This window comes from Motacilla alba, chromosome 3, assembly GCF_015832195.1.
Source record: "Motacilla alba alba isolate MOTALB_02 chromosome 3, Motacilla_alba_V1.0_pri, whole genome shotgun sequence".
Taxonomy (NCBI): Eukaryota; Metazoa; Chordata; class Aves; order Passeriformes; family Motacillidae; genus Motacilla; species Motacilla alba.
The window spans coordinates 42,128,465-42,151,786 of NC_052018.1; the positions used below are offsets into that span (position 1 = coordinate 42,128,465).

General features: G+C 34.7%; 1 protein-coding gene across 3 annotated transcripts in view; it reads left to right on the forward strand.

Moving 5' to 3' along the window:
* Window positions 1–23,322, forward strand: part of GRIK2 (glutamate ionotropic receptor kainate type subunit 2) — a 356,698-nt gene that overhangs the window by 259,506 nt on the left and 73,870 nt on the right. For all 3 annotated transcript variants that reach the window (XM_038133845.1, XM_038133846.1, XM_038133847.1), the window contains 2 exons: window positions 6,557–6,675; window positions 10,407–10,624. In XM_038133845.1, coding sequence (XP_037989773.1) covers window positions 6,557–6,675; window positions 10,407–10,624 — 337 coding nt within the window. The remainder of the gene's footprint in view (window positions 1–6,556; window positions 6,676–10,406; window positions 10,625–23,322) is intronic.

A 23,322-nucleotide genomic window follows, 5' to 3' on the forward strand; every position in this document is an offset into this window, starting at 1 on the left:
TATTATTTGCTTATTAGCTAATTGTGTTTGGTCTTTTTCATCTTCTTTTTTTCATTTAGCCAGGAAGCTTAACTTGTATAAAAATGGGACAAGTTATATTCATTCATACAATGAAGATTTTGGTTCTGATCCTGCAGTAGCTTCTGTATTTCTATTTTGTCTCTGACTCAATGGGATTTACCGAGATCCTGTCGATGTTTAAAATAAATAGTGCCTATAAGCAATTTAAAGATATACAGGGTAAACATATAAAACAAAATTCTGTAAAGTGTGTATAGAACTTCCACATGAATCTTGTGCCTTTCTAGACTTTAGATTAAATTATATCATCCAAATTTAGAAGATTCGTAGATATTTTTTTAGCGATGGAAAAAGTAATTTAGGTTGAATTTCTACTCAATGGAGAGATGATGATTCAATGTAACTGCTTTAGATTGGGAGGTTTTTTTTTAATATATAAAAGAGGAGTTAGATGATTAGTTCTTTTTAGGAAGCAGCAAAAGCATGGCAGCTATATGAGGGAAGATGATGCGGAAGATGACTATAGTGCAAGCAAGGCAATTACTGTACTGAGAAATGTATCTGAGCAGGGCAGGGGTGTTGGTGATTACAATCTCTGTTTACAGCCCAGAAGTCATCAGGTGTGAATACGAATGCCACATGGTGAGACAATGAAGGAGCCAAACAAAAAATCTCAGTTTTTCTAAAAGCCATAATTTAGGAAAAAAAGAAATGGAGGCTTTGAGAAGCAGTAACATGTTTTATTCCTAAGTAGTGTAGTATGTTATGATAAAGCATCCTGGATATACTTGAAGAAGTTTCGAAATATTGTAATTTGTCAGTTCTTATGCAGTAAGATACGGATTGAGGGTGTAGTCCTGCACAGAAACCCTGTAAAACAATGACTAGAAAAATCATTCTACTCTCTGCTCCAGTGAATGGGAGAATGTGTAATTTGCTAGAGCTGAGATTCTAGCTGATAGTTGTGTTCAGTGATACCCAGCACTGGATCAGTGTGCTCACAAGTCATGAAGAAGATGAGGTAAGATTCTTGTGATTTATCAATTTCTGGCCATTAGATGAAGCTTTACAGCTTGTGAAATCTTTGTGCTAATGGTTTTGCAGTAAAACCTGTTGTCTGCTCACTTCTTGGTCTGACTGGAAAAGAGATGTCTATGTGCATGTAAGCAGGTAATCATATTTTCTTTACTTTTCTTCATAGGCCTGATGCAGAGAAAAGTGAGGAAATTTGACAGGTTTGAAATAATGCTGGAATAGTATGCACAGTGTAATTTTGTGCTGTCTGTGGCATATATTGCTGGCTATGAGGAATGTGTTGGTCACATCATGCTCTAGATAATATTTTTGTAATACTCTTTGGTCTGAATTTATTTACATGTTCATTTGAAAGAACACAATAGTTACATGGTGTTTGAAATACCATGGAAAAGAATGTAATTTAAATAAACTAAGCACAGCCACCAGTAAATAATCTCATTAGTCCTTTAAGTTATACTTGCATCATACTTGTTTGCAATCATGTTTTCTTTCAGACCATGAATTAGGTTTATTATGTTTGATTGCTGTCTTGTAATTTCAAACTATCTTGTAGAACACAGATTTTTCTTAGCCTTTCCATTGTTGTTATGTAGCTCCTGTTTGGGTCAGAACAGAAAGCAGCATCATGTCAGAGATATGGATGAAAAATTTTGTCAGTATAAATTTTTGAATAAGAATTGAAGTCCAGGTGTTATAATGGTAGCTGATAAATCTCATGGATTTTGAGCTAAATATTCAGTATCAACCTATGTTTTAAAAATCTCTTGTGTTTTGTTTTTTTGATCCTGAGGGACAACATAAAAATAACAAATAACAATAAAATAATTTAAAAAAAGAATAAAAAAGCTGGTTTAGACCATCTGGAAAAGTTCTCTATAGGAATTTAACAGGTAACAGGCTGAATATGATGGAGTGACAGTACCTGATACCTGTTTAGCAAATATCTGAAAGTAACACGTAAAACTCAAATGGCCTGTATGTACTACTAATGGGTCCAAGCCACCTTTTTCCCCACAAGGAGTATCCCTACTGGTTTAAATTCAGTTCTGTGTAATATTCCTAGGCAGCTGTGTTTTGGTATAATGAAAATTCAATTACAAAAATTACTCCAACAGTCCATTTTCTGTTCTCTCTAAATCACAGTTTGGGGTTTTCTGCTCTTTTTGACTAGTTGCATTGATCTCCAGAAGATAGAACGTAAATTAAAAGTGTCTTTATCACCATATATTACAGTGTGTATTAAGCATATCTATTAATTTGCTTTCAAAATATAATACTGTCTTCATACTGTCATCAGAGATAAACTGACAGGTTTTGATTTGAGAACTGCTGATGTTGGTAGAGAGTACCCTTTATACATTCTCAGCAGCTTTGAATTGAGTTGATTTGTATGGAACTTGCTAGACCACACACCTTTTATGAAAGCAACTGAAAGCAGCAGTCAGTGTGTGACAGGATGTACTGCTCCAAGTGCAGGGGATGTACAAATACCCTGTGTCTACAATCACATCTAAGGTCATCTAGACTGAGTCTCGTGGCTCTCTAGGAGACTGTGTTTTTATTAACAGACCAGAACTGTAGAAACTGTTCTAGTATATCCAGAATAAGTCATGTCACTTCTTGAGTTTTTCTCAAACTGGACACTGGAAGGGAGGAGTGGGTGCCTGCAGGTCAAGAATTAACAGAATCTTGTAACATCATCACAAGACTTCCTGTTCCAAGAGTGCACAAAATCAACAAAAAGAGAAGCAGAAATGCTAGCAGTAGATCACAGTTAATGTTATGACAGGTTCTGAAGTCAAACAGGCCCAAGGAGCCTAAAAAGATCACTAGTCCTGGCTCCAGCACTGATCCAGCTGCTAGGGTGAGTAGGGTCCTGTGGGCACCATCTGGGCTTCATGAAGGTACCTTTATATAGCTATGTTTCCCCACCCTGAAGTTTCTTGCTTTCTATACGAATTAGTAATCATGTGCAGATTGTTCTTCCAGACCTTGATGAAAATAGGTTTGAGGGCTTTGGAGGTCTTTGGTAGTCTTGATCCATATGTACTGGGTCAGCCTTTGATCAGTATTCCATGCCTGCTTTTTGACCTCTGTCCTGTGCTTGAGCTGTACTGTCTTGTGCTTATTTCCAGGAGCCAGAACAAGGACATTTGTCAAAAAGAAAAAAAAAAATAAAATATTGCTGCCATATCTCCAATGTTCTCCTTTTCCAGCCACATCACAATCTTTACCACAACATGTTCTTACCAACAACACTTGGCAGGCTCCGTGGCTACTCAGCTATAGGTGTTTGAGACACACACATAAGATCCTTTGTCTTCTGGGCTTCTACACTATTATTTCAAATGCTGTGTGAATACAGAGTATAATAAATTATAGTCTCAAATAATTTGCAGTTCTGAAGTAGGTCTGTCTGATCATTGGGCATACTAATTTTAATTTCTAATATCATAGTATATTCCTAAAGTGGAATTAAATTTAACACAAATCTTTCCTGCCTATGGATTGCTGAGACAGTTGACTTCTAAACATTTTTTTGCACTAGCCAATAATTTCTGGAGAGTACTTTTACCTTTTCAGTGGGTACCAGCAATTAGGAAAACTGAAACTCAGGTCTTGTGAAGTTCATTTACTTATTTTTTCAAGTATTTCAGATACCTGAAGGTGTTAGAATTAAGAGACTGTATCTGAAATGTTAGAATAAACCCTAATAGAAATGGGTAAATGGGAAGAGTACCTGTTATCAGTGGTCAGAAAAATCAATCTTCAAAATTGCATCTGTTCACAGAAGTCCTCTTTTTGCTTTATGCTTGTTAGTGATTGAGCAAATGTTCTGCATTTAAATTAGTAGGAAGGTAGTCTATTAATCAAGGAAAGTGATTATTCTCATAATATCATTTACTATACCACATTTAAATAATGTGAGCAGTTCTGGGATCAGGCAGAAGGAATTTTCCTACCAGTCACTTTCTCATAAGAGAAGCTGATAAAAAAAGATGGTGTTCTTTATACTTGAAAACAAGGGAGGTCCTAGCCTGACTTAAAGAAAAAAAATGTTGTTGTGATAACTAAACATGAGAATGATTTTCCCAAGAAGTTGTGGAATTCTTGTCTTTGTGTGTTTTTGAGACATGACTGAACAGTCCCCCATTTTGAAATAATGGACACTGCCCTGAGAATGATCCTGGCTTATAAAACCTGCTATGTGAACTTTTAACTCTGTGATTTATGAATATTTATCACAATAACATAAAAACAGCATGAAACTTATACACATATGTAGTACATACAAAAAATTGATTAAAGGATCCATACCTTAAGATTTTTACAGTGGACAATCTAATATCATAGATCATCCTTAAAATAAGGAGGAACAATATTTATCCATAATGAGCCAGCATTAATTTTCCTTACTTTATAAGTAGAGAATTCTAAAACTGTAGGACTCAGATTGAATTGTTTCTTCTTCCTAAAGCCACCTTGTATATCTTGTAGGTTGTTTCCTCCTTTTCTTACAATCATGGACAATTTTTCTGTGCTTCAAAGTAAAATAAAAATTATTAAATAAGCCATCAGAACAAAAAGGTAAATGTACCAAGTTATGTTTTAGATTGTTCAGGAATGTCACAATCACTGTAAATAACACTTGAAAAATATATATTTAAATTTTAAAAAAAATATTTGTTTTGTCTAGCAAACGTTGTCCTCACAAGAAAAATATTTTTTCCAATTTAATCTTCAAATATCTCTCAGCAAAAGAGTATAAAAACCTGCTTCAGTTTCACTGAGTGCATGGTTTCCAGGTTTTGTCGGATTGACAAAAACATGACATGAAAGATACTTAGATTTTTAATGAGAGAGTAAACTTCTGAACTAGTTTTACTGTAAAGTAATAGAAGAATTCGGGTCACAATGCTTAATTAGAACCCAATCAACATTTTGCACAGCATATCAGTATTACTTTGGAGATCCAAATGAAACAGTTCTTTCTCAAGTAGACACTTTTAAGATGAGAGGTGCTTTAACATTACATTAAGAGCTTCAAAGTGGAACATTTGATTTTCTGTATTATAATGTGTTTGAAATATTATTGTGAATAAAAATTCTATTTTTCAAAGTGACAGACAGACAAATTATTTGGATAGCTTTGATTATAAAATATACCAAAAAAGTTCTCTCATAAAGGCTGCCTATCCAAGGGTTTTTAACAGAGTGGCTTTAATGATTTGAGAAATTATGAAAATACGTTAATATTGATTTAATAATTTAAATCTGTAATTTTTTAAATTATTGTGCTGGTGTCTTGTGCTAGTTCCATTCTACCATGTTGTGATTTTTATTTTTTTTGCTCAAATATATTATGCACATGCAAATATTGCCCTTCTATTCATTGTCAAAGATTTGAAGATATGATTTAAGCATAAAACAAAAGTCCCTCCAAGTCCAGGCATGGTAATTAAAACTCTTAAATGATTAGAATAATCCTGCACATTGTAATTAAAATTTGAAGTTCTCCAAGAGTACCATGAGAAAGAGAGAACTGAAAATATTTATTTTACAAAATAAATTGTAACAATAATTTATCTAGACATGTTTGCTTGTTTTAGTTACAATTGATAAAATAGCATTTAGATATGAACTCATCATAATGCACAGCAACTGCAAAACCATGAATTAGAACAGATTGATTGCATATAATCTGCTTGTAATCTACTGCCAGACTCAGGCATCTTTCTCCTATCTCTGTTCTATCTATTTTTGAGATAATTAATTTGATTGTCTTTTCCTTTATGTTTATTTTTTTCTCTTTTTTTGTTTTTTTTTTTCTTTTCTCAGAGCCTGGCCCTGCAAGGTGCTTGTGAGTGTCCCCAGCTTCTTTTGGAAAACCTTTCCAGGGATGCTACTGTGCACCTCACAGGACAGGATGCAATTCCTTTAATTTGCTATAGTATTTTTTTTCTGTGAATTGTAGTGTTTGGTGATTAACAATGTCACTTTTACTGCTAACTATTTATTTTCTGTTATATTAATTATTTGTAATTTTGATGAGAAAAAAGCATTTTGCCTGATGTGTTTTTTTTTTCTAGTTAAGTTCTGTGGTTTAACAGATATTAATTTTCTTTCAAGATGCAAAATACTGACACAGTGGTTATAAGAACCTAATCCTAAATGGGACCAATTGTCTGGAATTCTACTGGTGTCAATAAAAGAATAAGTTCTTTGATGTTTACAGGTGGCACTTGGAAACTTTCAGACCCAATCTGTATGCAACTTTATCAGTATCAGCAACAGTTAAGAATGTTAATCTTCAATATTGTTTTTTTCTTTTAATACTGCTGTTAAATATAATGCAATAGCACTGTAAAAACTTTCAATCACTATTTTCTTTATAACCTCTCTTGTTTTTCTTTTTCTTTTGCAGCAGATTTGCTGGAAAGACTTTGTAATGGCTGCATTTTAAATCTGTTCTTTTTTTTTCTGTCAATTACCACAGGTTTAGTCCCTATGAGTGGTATAATCCACATCCTTGCAACCCTGATTCAGACGTGGTGGAAAACAATTTTACCTTGCTAAATAGTTTCTGGTTTGGAGTTGGAGCTCTCATGCAGCAAGGTATACGACTCAGTCTGCTCTTTCTCTTGGGCGCCATATCCCACTTTTTGCTGGGGGTAACAGTTCTCTGGCGCAAGTCACTTGCATGGGTGCCTCTGTGCATATAGCCATAAACCAGATTTTTTTAATGATTATCCTCCAGGCATTCCCAACACCTTACAAATTAGCCTGAAGACAGACAAAAAATTTAAGTCTTAAAAAAGTAAAGCATAGCCATACAGTTTATTTCCTAAACAGGAAACCCTTACCGCATAATTAAATGAGCTAATCTGTCCATTGCCTAAAAAATCTCCAATTAAACAACCTAAAAATTAGTATACCTTTGTCAGATAAGACTATAATGTAAAAAGTCTATAATTTGTTTAATTTTAGTCGAGAAACCTTTCAACTACAGAAAGATTTTATCTAATAGCTAGAACCTATGAAATAAAATAATATAGGAGATTTAATCCTCTCTAGCCATAATTTATATTTTTAAAACCAGAATGACCATTCAACAGTGTCTATATTCAAAAATCCATGCACTGAGAAACTGATGCCATTTCTAACAATAAAATTGTCAGCTGTGTAGTCATATTGCTCAGAGTAAAACCAACATGCAGTTTTAACTATAACTGTCTTAGTAAAATGCTTAAGCACATTCTTAAAAATCTGTAATTTCCTTGCCCTATTCCTCTTATTTTGAAAGCATACCAAATATATAGATCCATAAAAATATATCACCATTTTATTGCCGTTTTCCATAAGGATTTGGACACAGTCATATAATATCAGACAAATTTGAATAGCACAGATTCATTTTTTGCACTGGCATTTCACTGGGCAGTATAGTGTAATACAAAAGATTGTTAGTCCTATTAAAGAACCATTAAAAGGAATGTCTTTTCTTTCTGGAGAAATAACCATTGCATATCCCCCCAGAAAAATTATAGAAAATATTGGCAGGAGCAAGTGCATATTGGGAGAGTTTTTTTAATGAATATACCTGAGCAATCATTTTTAAAACTTACTATTAGAAGTACACCAGCTATAAATAAATCCTGGTTTTAACTCATCAAATGATTCCATGAAGCTTTCCTGTAACTGCAGCAAATATTCTGTCATATATCAGGTTGGTAGGTTTAAAAAGTCTCCAATGCCTCAGCAAGAAGAGTACTGTGCTCAGAAAAACATGAATAAATGGGTAGAAAGAAATCAGGATTTCAAATCAGAAATAAAAATACATTTATAGTTGGCTAAGTGTTTACTATCAACTAGGTTGTCAGTATACATGTCAAGAAATTATATATTTGAAACAGAATTGCCAAATATATGTTTGCAAGATAATGATTGCTTTTAAGGAAGCTATCAAAAAAAGGGATGCTGAATGAAAGAAGGTATTTCAAATTCCATTCACAGTTCTCAGGATTGTCAGAATTTCCATCAATGCTGAGTTTTATTTCTTATGTGGCTTTATGCTTCTATGATGGAAAAAGCAATTTAGATTTTTGTATCATCTTTTTGCAAGAAAAAAGTATTTTAGTCCATAACATCTAAACATTGTTTTTGAGAATCAATATAAGAAAAAAACCCCAACCTTCATTTTAAAAGATATCATTGGAGGATAATAGTTTTCCTTGCAGGAAAACTGGTTTATCAGAATTAAGGCTGACCCTCTGTCCTTGCCTTATATTGTTTTACCTTTACTCAGTTCATCCATTAATAAAGCTTAAAGGCACCATCTTTAAGGATGCAGTATCAGTCTTGATTTTGTTGATTGCTTTAAAAAAAAACCTCAAAAACCTAAAATCATCTAAAAGAAGGCTTTCAGACAAGCATGGAAGTTCTCACCTAATAGCAATAACTTTCCATTAGAAACAATATAGAAACGCTTGGGCCATACTCATATCAGCATATTAAGTGCTGCTTCTTTACAAAAGATTTGCTTAGTGCTGGAGGACACACAATAGAGGAAACTCATGCATGTCTTGCTGGCACCTCTCGCTCCCAGGAAAATGTGGGATATAGTGCTGGACATGACGTTACCTTGGGTACATGACAGTCAGCCCCTGACCAGGCTCTGTTTCATGGGCCCAGGGGGCACTTGGTTTCAGTCCTTGGTAAGGTACGAATTCGTGGTAACTGGGGAACTGCGGCGAATGTCTCCACTCTTCTCTGCTTTCCAGTCCTGTCTGACTTTACTGGTATTGGTTTTTAAAACTAAATGAGAGAAATTAAAAAGAGTTAATGATAGTGGGCTTGTTGGGAAATCTCTTAGTGTTATGGTGTCTGTCTGACTAACAGGGCCTAGGAGCAACTCCATCAGACAGGTACTTTTCTACTTTTTCCCTTGCAGAATTCTAGGCAGAGTCTGGCGCTGGAGTTGGCTGTCATGTCCAAGTCTGTCAGCCTTTTTTGTTTGAAACAACAAGGGTAAGATGAACTGCAGGGTAAGATGGGCTGTTTTTGAATACAGTAGTCCAGTTATGATACCACTTCTTTTTTCCCTTTCTTTTGTTTTCTTCCTCCCTCCCTCCCTCCCTCCCCAGCCCTTCTGTTCCTTTTTTCACATTGAGTTTGGAAGTTTGACATAATCTTTCACCTATATGAAGATGTGTTACCTTGCTGGACCAGTTCCTTAACTAATTCAATATAAGCGCTAAAATTTAACAGGAATAAAATAGTCCATCTTGCCTTCATTCCATTTTACCCAGGAGATATAAGTGCCAACATAGTAATCAATTAACAAAAAGGGGTTGTTTTGATACAATGGTATAGTGGATATGATGAAACTGTTTTCTTGAAAACAAGTTTCCAGATACTTCTAAAAGATCTTACAGAAAGTTCTTAAAATGAAGCTTGAAATTGTTTATTTGACATCATTAGAAATTTCATTTAATTCAATTATAACATTATGGGAAAAAATCCACACATGCTCATTTATAATACATATTTATAAAAATTGTATATTACAGTGAATTTAATTTATTCCTATTTTTTGTAATTAGACACAAGAGGAGTTTATGTACTTCAATTTGTCTCATTAGGCTCTAAATTTGCATTAAAAATTATGCAAATTACTATACAGTGTCTGTCTCCCCCTCCATTCTTTAGTGCCATGAGCAGGCAACTCCAGCAATGCATTATAATCTATCTTTATCTAGTTTATGCATAGAAGTCTAATATTTTTATTGCTATTCTATTAAATTGAAGTGTGTCGCATAATCACCCATATTTATAGGAAATTGTGGAGCTAAACATAGAGATGGGAGATGTTATTTTTTTGTCTCAACATTTAATAAACTATACTTTACAGCAATGCAAATGAAAAATACTCAAAAAGCATATTTATAATAGATTTAAAGTTTTGGTTTTCAGATATGAAATCCTTTATTTCACATCTGATGCCTTCATCAATTGCTTATATTTTCTGGAAAGCAAGTTGAAGTAACTGCTTTTTTAGTCTTGGGATTTTTATATATATGTTTAGAAATTCTAAAATGGCACTGATCATCAAATCTCCCATTACTATATTTTGATTCTCACAGCTCCAAAAAGATATGTCTTTATAAATTTAACCAGTTATTTTGCATTTCAGTTATGTGTGTTTGTACAAGCAGTACATCTAAACCTGTAGCTTAAAGATTTTTTTTGCACAGTGATTCCATTTCCCCACTGTGGCAAAAAGTGCTGAACACTTACTAATTGTTTTCTGTGCATCCGTTTCACCTTTCTCCCCTGGTTTTCATTAGGTTCTGAGCTCATGCCTAAAGCCCTCTCCACCAGGATAGTGGGAGGCATTTGGTGGTTTTTCACACTTATCATCATTTCCTCGTACACTGCTAACCTAGCCGCCTTTCTGACAGTGGAACGTATGGAGTCCCCTATTGATTCTGCTGACGACTTGGCCAAGCAGACAAAGATAGAGTATGGGGCAGTTGAAGATGGAGCTACCATGACTTTTTTCAAGGTAAGCTTTATATTCTGCTTGAGAAGATATTATGACCTGATTCTGGGGGGGAAAACTTTTGCACCTTGCTGAAGGGCAGTTACTACGATTCCCGATGCTGTCAAAAACAAGTGGAAATCTTTTCTTTTTTGATTAAAAGGATAGCAAAGGAATCAAATTAAAATCTCTCACAGAAAAGAAAAAGTTTTTTTGATGATTTTCTGTTAATGAATTGAATCTTTAGCAGGGAAGTATGTGATGAAACCTGAGTACTTTCCTCAGATCTTCTATAGCTGCATACAAGATTAAACTTTGTCATATTAAAAGTTAGTTTTAATTCAACCGCGTTATACCTAATTGTAGTCTTTACTCAAGAAACATTAAAGATATTAGTGGCTGTACTGCGGAAAACTTTTTGGACTTCATAATTTTGAGAAAATTTTGAATGAAATTTTGGGTCCATGTAAAAAGCTCAGATTATCTCAGTTTTTCTGTTCCTCTTAACCTGATACTAAGATAATTAAATTTAAAATATAGTGACGTGAGATACTGAATGAGAGGAAAATACTTCTTGTCTAGATTCATCAAGCATTTAAGCAGACTTAAATTAATGATAAATATTTAGGAAAGGAGAGAAGATGGTTTGTTCTCTAACTCCTGATGTTGGATAGCACAGAGGTGTCTCAGATCTTCCAGAGAGGTATTTAATAATATTTGCCTGATCTTTGGTAATTTCTGAAGACTTTTTGGCTAATATGGGCTAGTTTTAAGAATTATTATGCTATCACCTAAAGCTCTGCGTTGGCTGTCACATTGGCATTTGTAACCTACAAACTAAGTACCAAGGTCGCTTTTAAACTGGTACAGAAATTGAAGACTGTGGGCTCAGTTTCTCTCATGAAATTTAGAGAGCACAAGATTTGTTTACATATCAAGCCTAAATAATCTCTATTTCATCTTATAACCATTGTACCCAATCAAAGTGTACAAATAGTTCTAATTTAAAAAAAAAATATTTCTAGGGCTTTCAGCTTCTGCTTGGAAATAAAAATTGTTCAACTCCAATATCTCAGAATGTTTCAGACTAATTAACTTAAACCATGCATTGGGAGTGTTCTGAGTATTCTCCTGTGAATATTCATTGGAAAAGGAGCTGATAAAATTGATAGAAGTAACTAACCAATTAGAGATCTCTTTGTGTCAGGTAATAAGTGAAGTAGTTAAAAGTAACAACATGGAAAGTTTAAAGATGGAATGTTCTAGAAGAGTCAAAATTATTTTTGTTTCGAGACATAAAGAAATAACACAAGGTATTTTTGAACCACCAGAAAACACCATAGGTATTTAACTTAATTTTAGTATGGCAGAAAATTTTGATCTAATTCTATTTTAGATTCAAACTGTGGACACTGTGGAAATATTAGGAAACAACTTATAATTTTTAGTTTTCCTTCTCATCTTTAGATTTCTGACTAACTTTTTTTTTTTTTTTAGTACTTCTAATGTGGGTTTTCTAAATTTCTAAGTGCACAGAGACTATTCCTCTTTCTGTGGCTTTTTTCTCCCCCTGCATGTTAATATAGTACTCCCTTTTCTGCACAATCCTTTCTGCTCCTTTTGTTCTTCTGTTTACATTTGTCCAGATATATTTTGTGGTTATCTAATGTACTGTATCCAAGAACTAAAGAGGCCTTACATCTAGTGAAATAGCATTTTCCCATCCTTCACTGAGGATTTTTATCTGCAGTTGAAATAACCCTAGACTTAAATACAACAGATTTAGGATGGCAGATCACATAATTTAGCATTATTTTTTTTACATTAATGAATTTTCCTCCTACATTATGAGTGAAAAAGATAAATCATAAGAAAACATACGATTTCTTAATTCAGCTGAAAAAATTTTGGTCAAATTAAGGTTTATTCTATTGAAAACATATATTTTCCGGATTATTGTGGGAACAGATCATTATTAGCAAGTGTTTTATGACAGGAAATTGAACCAATAATTAAGAACTGTTCCAACTTGGAACCAACTGATTTGAAATATTTTTCTGTTGTTTACTATCTCATCTGGGAGAAAATTAATTTATATTATTTGCTACTACTATTAATATTTTTATTCTTAATGGGTATTATTTACCTAATGAAATTAATTTAAACTTAAGCATTAGACATAGCTACATCCATTCTTGCAGATTATCAATAAGTGAAAATCATGCTCAAAGAGCATGAAAACTATACAATCCCATTTGATTAATTCAGTGTCTGAAGCAATCTCCAGGAGAACATTAGGGTTTTCTTGATATAAATGCTATTCACTAGAGCTGCCTGTGTAAGGAATGTAGGTTAATTACAAATGTATTCCATGAAAGACAAACCTATATATATATATATATATATATATATATATATATATATACACACATACAGTCTTTAATAATGAACTTCCTGGTAAAATTAGGTATTTTTCCCTAATGATGTGGAGTTACCAGAAAATAAAGTACTATCATTTTGGTCAACGTAGTATATCTGCATTTGCGTGTTTTCAAAACATACTTCTAGTCAGCAAAAGCTAATTACTTCAGGAATGTAATTTCCTTACATAAAAAAATGTATAAAAATGCAAGAAAATATATGAAAATAACACTAAGTGGAATTGCATTACAAGGTTGTGCTAGAATTGAATATCTCATAGAGAATGCTAAAAAATACAAAAAGCACTTAAGCACAGGAATCTCATAAAACAGTTTTAAATTATATATATTATATTCTCTGATATATAGATAACTGAATATCAAGTAGGAAGTGCCATGTTGTATGGCATTAAGGAGAATACTAATGAACTTTTGTGTCCTGTTCTGGTCATCACACTTTTAAAATATGCTTAAAATTGGAAAGGGTTCATTAAAGGTGAAAGAATGACTGTAGGTTTGAAAATAAGCATTGCAGTTAGAGGCTAAAGATCTGTCTGTTTAATCTGCTGAAGAGAAGGTTAAGAGGTGACTTGATCATGGTTTGCAAGTGCCTTAATGGGAATGAGACTTTTGACAGTAGATGACTCACTAATCTAGCAGAAAAAGGCATAATGAGATCCAATGTTTCATAGCTGAAGTCCGGGAAATTCAGACTAGAAATAAGGTGCATATTTTTAAGAGTGAGAGTCATTAACCACTGGTATAACTTATCTAGGAGTGGGTTGGATTCATCCATCAAAGGCAGCCATTATGAGGAAGATAGATGCAGCATAGCACAAGCATGTTGTTCTTTTGATTTAGAGGTTACTCAATGAAAGAGATAGCCTTCATTATACAGGAGATCAGATTGGATTTTAGTAGTACTCTTGTACTTCAAAAATCCAAGAGGGTATGAGTTCTGGGGGTAGGGGTTGCACAAAGATAATTGAGAGGATAAATTTATCATCTGTGTATATGTTTATCCTTAGCTACTTTTGTCTTGTTTTAATGAGAGTGGATTGAGTAAAACAGTGACACTGTGTTACAACAAGATATAAAGACACCAGATGGTTTGCTAATGTTAAATGAAATTATAATATCTTGGTAATAGTTATTAGTTCCAATCACAATGAGGCTTGGTAGCTGCCCACAAGACTGACAGTAATTTCTGCATAAATTAGCTATATAGCAGTCCATTCAATTATTTTCTTAAAAAAACCTTTGGAATGTGGCCAAAGCTGCGTGGTGCTAACACAAAAATGAACCTATTATGAAGGGGAACCTAAACGGGCATTGGACAAACAAGATAACTGCTGGATTAAAACCTCCTGAAGGTAAAATCTTGGAGAGCACATGGGATATATGTTGAAAATGCTGTTACTCTTGTGAGTCAAATATCCTTGTGAAATAGTTTTGATGAAAAAGGAGAATGTTATCTTCAGGCTTTTACTAGGTCCTTCATCTCATGCCTCCTCATGGTCTGAGAAACATGAATCACAACTCTTTCAGAAGCCGGAAAGCAAAGGAAAATTTCAGTGCTCTCTCCTCTTAAGATCTGCTTATCTGGTCTGAGCATGGAAAGGAAATAATTTTACAAGTCCATTATGTGCCTTGTGGGTCTGCTCAGCTAATTCATTGTGAATAATAAAGAAAACCTCAGTATAGTCCAAGACTTGGAAGGAAAGATTTGTGAAAGTAAGTTCTAAGCCTTATCTGCTTTTAGGCTAGGAGTGTCCACTACCAATACATACTTTGATGTTTCTCCAATTATGGCTGTTTTCTTATGAAATTCTCTTCCTTTCTCTTGGTGCTATTGTCACTATTGACTGCTTTCAGATTTCAGAAACCTGTTTGTTTTTCCTGTTTGGAGTAAAATAAAAAGTATTTATTATTTTTATGAAAGGTAGTGATCTCAGATTAACTGGTCTTAGATGAAAAAAACTTCAGATTTTTCATTGTCTCTAATTTCTGTGATCTCTCAATTTCTGTTTCTTACTTGGTTTTCTTGCTGAATAACATTTTTGAAATTAAGAAGAACAATATTAATTCTACCCAGCTTCTATTTGTCTCATACTTCTCCACCCTCAAACACAAAAAACCTAGTTCAATACATGTATGAGTCTACAATGTTAAGATATTTCTTGTGAAGCTGTCAAATGCTTTTGTTTCTCCCATAATTTTTCATATTTGTAACTTTCAATGTCAGAATTTTTTCTTTCAAGGTTTTTGTACAGTACCAGGTACAATGGAAGTTTTCTTATGGTTACTAGGCATCTGCATACCAAATGCTAGAAACCAAAGTACTTTTTCATTCTCTAATAGTAGTAAATTAGTGTCATTACTCTTTTATCACAAATAAAAGGTCTTCTCAGCTTTCTGTGAGACATGTATTTTATGTTCTAGTTTTGTTGATAAGGAAGCTGAGGCACTAAATGGGATTGCATCTTTTTCAAGATCACTTTGTGAAAGATAGATAGGAAACTAATTCTGGTGAAAGTTAGACATGAGACTAATTCAGGAAAGCTGACTCACATACCTTAGAATTAGCTGGCAGACTGACTATTCTGTTTACGAATTATATTTGCATTTAATTCTTTAGGATCAGGTTTTATACTCGAGCTCTGCTTTTCTACAACATATTTCATTTCTTCCTGCACTGCTTTCTCTCTATAAAGAGTTTTGTTGCTCATCTTTTTTAGTCGTTTTCATTTTCCCCCATACCCTCACATTTTACCCTAGCCTATTTGTTGCCACTTCTCTTAGGAAATTTAGAGAAGCAACAATTCAGCATTTTTTGTCTGTCTTCCCCTTCCACATTCTCAGCCTGTTGCTAAAGGAAATGGCATTAAGCTCTACCTACACATTACAAAGTCTCAGAAACAGTCTCTTAAAGCTGGAGGAGGGAGTTGTAGGGGAATTTTCCCAATGCTTGCAACTGGAGTACAAATGACAGATTCTCTGACATAAACAGAAGAACAGCAGCAAGAATAAAGGTATTAATGTCATTCATTTGTCATGTGTGAGGTTGGCACTGATGTGCACAAAGCCAGTACTTCAGTGGGATTTTCAAGCCTGGGTTTGAACACTGTAATAAACAAATGGTATTTATTTGTTTAACAAGTAAAGATGCAGTACAAATACATGGGTGTATACACGCAGAGAACCTTTAGTTTAATGCTTCAAATAAAACACCATGAAGTTTGGCAGTGTGTGTTAATTATTTGGTGCAATTGTTGCAAGTCAAAGACGAGAGAAGTACCGCTTATGAGTTTTATGAGTTTCTCAAATATCCGGTGACTGACAGTGACTAATGGAAAACAATCTTTTGAGTCACAGCTTCCATGTACTAATTTTGATAATGCATAAAAATAATTGATAACAGATACATGTTCAGTTTGATTTAATAATATTTCACTTTATAGAAAAGTTGCATTTTGATGTAACAAATACAGACTTGTCCTTGCATGAAAAAACATGTGATAAATTTTGCTAAAAAGGAAATTGAATGTAAATACCATGTAAACATTTTTTTCTTCTTTTTGATTATGCTGGTTTGGACCTAACTGCTAGAAAAACCTGCAGCTGAAATGCATCGTTCACTCTTTGTCATGATTCCCTCTTTGCAAGAGCACTACTTAGTTAACTATTGCTTCTTTTAATGTAAAAAAAAAAAAAAAAATAGGCAGATATAGTTGTAAGTCTCTAAAACAAGGTCTATGGTCACTCCATATATAATTATAAGAACTAAATCTGCAATAGCAGAGCCTGTGAGAGTGAGATATAGGCTTTGTCCAGAGATCTTAAAGCATCTCTACCTCAATGAGTCCTACTTATTTTTGTAAAAGATCAGGGAAGTTAGGCAATGGTAGGTAGGTTATACGATATGTTAACACAGACTATAACAAGAAGAACAATTCATTTGAATTCTATATTAAATAAATTACAATAAATTTGGTACCATTAAGTTCTATGGGGGGAACTGTCTTTCTTTTGAGTTTGAAGGCAGAAAGAAGAACAAATTCACAGAAAGAGCTTCATTCCAAGTAACTGTCTACTTATGGTGACAATGGTTTTATGCTGTCTTAACCCTTAGAATGATTATTATTCCTACAGTAAATAAGAACAGATGTTTGGCTTTGTGTTGCATTCCAGTGCTGTGTCATGAAACTAAAAATAGATGGAGTGCAACAGAAATTCACTATCTTTTCAGTCTCATGTTTATCACCCCACCCATGACTTTTCTCTTCCCTTTCTTCTTTCCCTATTCCTCTTTTCCTATACCCTTCAAAAGGACTGAAAAAGATGAACATGACTAGTCAACTTCTCATTTCTACAAAGATTATTCTTTATATCCAGAGAGTAAGTACTCTTTATAAGCTGCTGGATAACATTTGGTTATACTTAAAAACTATAGGATTCATATTTATCATTTACATTTGTCTCAGGCTACAGCTCTTAGAAATAGATGAAACATGTAGAAATGCCTTTTGATGTCCTCTCAAGGAAAAAAAAAAACAAAAAAAAATCCAGTGAAAACAAGAGTAGACATTCACAATAATTAAAATATTGAAAAAAAATCAGTAAGATATGAATTGGATCCCCACTAGTTATTTTTTGAAATGAAGTCTAAGAGAGACATCAAAAATAAATGAAAAGTTGGCATTATGAAAATTCTAGTTTCTCTTTGAATCAATTAAACATTTCCATAACTCAGTATCAGTTTCTGCCTTACCAAAATTCTTCAGAAGGGAAAAAGTGTTGTGTATTGAAGTCTCAGATGGGCTACCTTATGGTCCCATAAGTATTTCAGAGTATTACTGCTATACAGAAGCAAAATAAACATACAAAAAAGAAGTTGGTATTTGCATTATTTTTCAAAATTGCATCAAAAATATGCATTAATTAGTGTGTATGCATTAATAAACCATACTGTAGGTACATGGTGGAGACAATCTGAATGAAATTGATCATTCTCAGTGTATAAGGTATGAAAAAATATAGCAAGATCTAATTTCTAGTTTGATAAAAATATGGGATACAAGAAATCAGAATCCAGACTGGGTAAGAAAAATAACAACTTTACATTTCTCCTTAGAAGTAAAGCCTGATATGCATATGTTACCCAAACCACAGCTTGAGTGTGAAATTGTGTCAGGATTATTTATCAGCAAAAGACAAGAATTTTTATTAAATGTAGATAATTCAGAAGGATGTAATAACCTAGAAATTTGAAAAATCGCTTTGTAGTTAAGAGAAACCCACTCTGCCTCTTTTTTTTGGAGCATGTACAGTGGTACCACAGAAAACAACAATCACAGAATCACAAACTGGGTAAGGTTAGAAGGGACCATAGTGGGTCACCTGGCCCAACCTCCCTGCCTAAAACAGGGTCATCCTAGAGCACATTGCATGGAATTCTGTCCAAACAGTTCTTGAATATCTCCATTGAGGGAGACTCTACAACCTCTCTGGACAACCTGTTCCAGTGTTCAGCCATTCACACAGTAAAGAAATTTTTCCTCATATTCAGATGAAACTTTCTGGGCATCTGTTTCTGCTCATTGCTACTTGTGCTGCTGCTGGGCATCACTGAGGAAAGCCTAGCTCCATCCTCCTGAAATCCCCCTTCAGATAGTTACTTATTCATATTGATGTTGTCCCGTCTCATTCATCTCTTCACAAGGCCGAACAGGCCCAGCTCTCTCAGCCCCTCCTCATAAGAGAGATACTCCAGGCCCTTGCTTATCTTCATAACCCTCCTCTGGATTTGTTCCAGCAGCATCCTGTGTCTCATATTGAGGAGCCCAGAACTGGTCACAGCACTCCAGATTTGGCCTCACTGAGTAGAGGGCCAGGACCGCCTCTGTCAGCCTGCTGGCAATGCTTTACTTAATGCATCTCAAGACACCATTAGCTTTCCTTTCAAGTCAGATGGAGTTTAACCACCACTAATCACTGTAAATTGTTTTTCTCATCCGCTTTTTTATTTTGTTTTGTTTTGTTTTGTTGTGAGCCAGTCTAACTCCAAGTAGTCCAATCTCTTCTCCTACCTTCAGCCTCAAGCACTGTTGGCTCTACATGCCTTAAGCCTGTAGCAAGAGTCAACCCAGCTTTCTGATCCAGCTGCAAATTTTTATTGTTGCATTTTTATTTTTCAGTTGTAAAGGACACTGCTCTAGCTGCCAGAAGGCTAGAACTGATGGGAGTGCATTACAGAGTGTCATTACATGGCAGGGCAGTCTCATATCAACCTGCTAAATGTGAAAGCCACTGGAAACCCACACCCTTTGGGAAGTGAGTTATGTCACTTAGGCATTTGAAAGTGTGACGATGAGAAAAATCAGCAACAGTGAAATTGCTGATAATTACATTATACATTTTCTTTTTGTACTAATGTAGGTTTTGTCTTAACTGGTAACCCATATTGCTTCCTTTCCCTTACCTGATGCTCTCCACTTTCTGGCCTCTTGAGGTCCTGTAATGATGCTGCTGACAGAATCAGTTGTAAGAGAATTACTGATCTTTGAGTTCTCATCAGAAGTTTAGTTGCAAGGCTTTTTCCTCAGAAATGCATAACCTAATTGCTCTCTCTCCTTATCACCTTTCTCTCCTCCTGCTGTTTTCCTCAGGAGGCAGGGCGAGAACACTTCTCTTTTTTATTCTCTTTTCAGCTTTTTTCCCCTTTATGTTTGTCTTCAGATCTTGAGCAAGGTGAGAAAGGGACCTGAACCAGCTCATAAAGAAACCTTTAACTGCAAACAGCATTCTGTATGAAAGACATAATTCAGAGACAGGGTTTGTTTAGGAAATTCAGAGTACATCTGAACATTTTTAACTATCAGAGTCTAAAAAAAATTGCCTTGCTCTTCAAAGCAAATAGATCTGTCACCAAGTAGCCATGTAAAGTTTGCCAGATTTGATCTATGACTCATCCTGGGAATGCTATTCAGAAGCAATTCTCCGGAGTGAACGGGCCCTTGGTTCAGCTATTTTTTTTGCAAGATCCTGCCATATGAGTAAGCTTCAGTGTAGAATTTCTGCACACTAAAACATTCTGAAATCCTCCATTCATTAGCAGAGGTGAACTCTTAGTTCTGCCTGTCAATTTATATATCTTGGTACTGAGGTGTTGTCCAGCTTTATTTGCATTGCTTTGTGTATAGAAATATTTTCAGTGCCAGAATTGCCCCAGATGTCACCTAAAGTCTTATTATGCTGATGAATTTCTTCTCCAGATTTATTAATTTCTCCAAACAGAGTGCCTGATGAGATTGATTAAACCATCCTTTTTGCAATAGATATATGGTAATAATTATGTAATTATGCAAGCTTTTTGCCTTTTAGGCATTTTTCTTTATCCATGCATTAATTGAACTTGTATTTAATGTATTAAAGATCCTTAATCTGCACAATATACTTGACTAGTTTATTTAAAAACTACACTAAAATATGCTTTAGAATCACAGAATCACAGAGTTGTTTAGGTTAGAAAAGAGCTCTGAGTCCAACCATTAACCTAACACTGCCAAGTCCACCACTAAGCCATGTCCTTATGAACCTCATCTGCATGTCTTTTACATACCTCCAGGGATTATGACATAATCACTGCCTTGGGCAGCCTGTTTCAATTCTTAACAGTCCTTTCCAGGAAGAAATGTTTAATAATATCCAGTCTTAACTTGCCCTGAAAAAATTTGAGGTAATTTCTTCTCATCTCGTTGTGTGTTGTTTTGGAGAAGAGACTACCTACCTTGCTACAATCTCCTTTCAGGTAGTTGTAGTGAATTCACACAAAGGTGTCCCCTATGGCTCCTATTCTGCAGGCTAAGTACCCCATCTCTCTCAGTTGATCCTCATAAGACCTGTGCTCCAGACCCTCCACCAGCTCTGTTGTCCTTCTCTGGATATTCTGGCATCTCAGTTTCTTTATGGTAGTATAGAGGCTCAGAACTGGACACAGATTTCGAGGTGTGGGCTCATCAGTGCCAATTACAGGAGGAAAATCACTGCCCTGGTCCTGCTGACCACACTGTTGCTTATGCAGGCCAGGATGCCATTGGCCTTCTTGGCCACCTGGGCAAGCCAAGCTGGCTCATATGCAGCCGGTTTCCAACCAACATCCCCTGGTCCTTTTCCACTGGGAAGCCTTGTGGAATAATGGCTGCTCTGCCCACAGCCTGTAGCTCTGCATGGGGTTGTGACCCAAGTGCAAGATCCAGCAATTGGCCTTGTTGAACCTCATACACTTGGCTTCAGCCCATCAGTCCATCCTGTTCTGATCCCTCTCCGGAGCCTTTCTATTCTTCAGCAGATCAACACTACCAAGCAAATTGATGTCATCTGCAAACTGACTGAGGTTGCATTTGATCTCCTAATCCAGATATTTGATAAAAATATTTAACAGGACTGGGGTCAAAACTGAGCCCTGGAGAACACCAGTAGTGACCAGCTGCCAAAGGATAATATATTTATTACTCTATTCATTAGTCTTTGGACTCAGCCATCCAGACATTTTTTTTACCCAGCAAAGAGGATATCCATCCAAGCCATGAGCAATCAGTGATCAGAAAGAGATATTGAAAAGCAATTTGCAAGCAAAATCCAGATAAGTCATCATGTGAGCTATTGTGGTTTGAAGGAAACATGTGAGCTTTTACTATACATACTATTAGCAAAGTATTATTTACTAGCAAAAGATATAACTTACCTTAAAATATTTATTTGCATATCTTTACATTTGAAAACTGAAATCTATTATCTCTCAACAAACTATAAAAAATGGCAAATACCATGGAGGCCTTTGAAGGCTTGAATTTCTGGGTGTTTCTTTGAAGAACTCTTTCCTTTGCTGCAGGCCAATGACAAGACAGAAACAGTTCTGCTACTTTTTCTTTAGCTCTCACTGTCTTTCTGTGTCTTTCATTTATTTTTTTTTAATACTAGTGATACCTTTCTTGAGTTATGAGGACTCTTCCAGAACTGCTTAGAAGCTTCTATTTGACATTTCTGATAGAAGTTTTATGAACTCTTACATACATTTCCACCTTCTGAAAAAGGAATATGCTCCCTAAAGGAACTTTCTATGAGGAAGGAATACTAGCACCAAAAATTTTCTGTGATTTGATAGGAATGCTCTCTACCTCTTCCTTCACCCTATTACCTTGTCTGGCAAAGAAGCTTTGAGGATAGTTTATTTGATTCTAAGACTTTTTTCTAAGCCTATTCAGGTAGTTATCATTCAAGCGTATTTTTATTCAGGCTGAATTACTAAGGAAATTACTTAAATTGAATAAAAAACCAGCTTGGTTTCTTAATTTATTTTATGGTTACACCTTGTATTCCTGATGCAGTTTTTGTTCCTTGAAGAGCAGAGATTCTTATCATAGTTCATTATAGATGTGCAATCCAACAATGCCATTCTAGTCAGGGGTATGGCTACCCCTACAAACAGAAGTTAATGGAGGAAACACTGATCTTTCAGTTTCTACGTCCAGTCACAGTCTGTTCATAATGAAGAAGATTCGACAGTTTTAGTCACTGTCTTTTCAAATCAGATCATCAAAGATGAAAGGAGGTTTGAAGGGGAACTATGGGGCTCATTTCACAGAAGTACTGAGACCAATTATTTTTTACATTTTTATCCATCTCATAAAGTGTTTCTAGATTTCTTTCCAAGCTAGAGCTTGATTTCTAAATACTTTAGATAAATATCTTAACACTTACAAAAAAATCATTGATACTTGTGGTCTTAATGTTCAGGTTTTCAATTTTCATTTCCAAAATGTAGAGTTACTTTGGTAAATTGAATATCTAACTTTTAGGGAAATAAATATAACAGCAAAACCACCAGCACTGACAAAGTCTGTAGTTGCAATAATTTGTGATTTGCATTTTTTTCTTTTGTTTTTTCATTTGTTGACATTAGTGATGGAATCAATTCATTAAAAGCCTCCTGATATTATGTATTTGTTACTCAAATTTTTAATATTTTATTTACTTACACTGTATTGCATTACACAAACCCTATATTAATGTTATCAACTGGTACTGTACTTAGTTTTGCCTCATGGGCAAAATGTTTAGCGAAGGTAATTTATTATTCTTTGTAGATATAGGAACTGTAGAAGAAAGTTTGGCATCCCTAAAATAATAATGAGTAAAAGCCAGGAATAAGCTGTATTCCTGAAGTTTCTTCAAATGCTTAGGGTAGGACTGTACTAAAAGTAGATGGGTGCATTGGTACACTAGTGTAGAAAGGATATC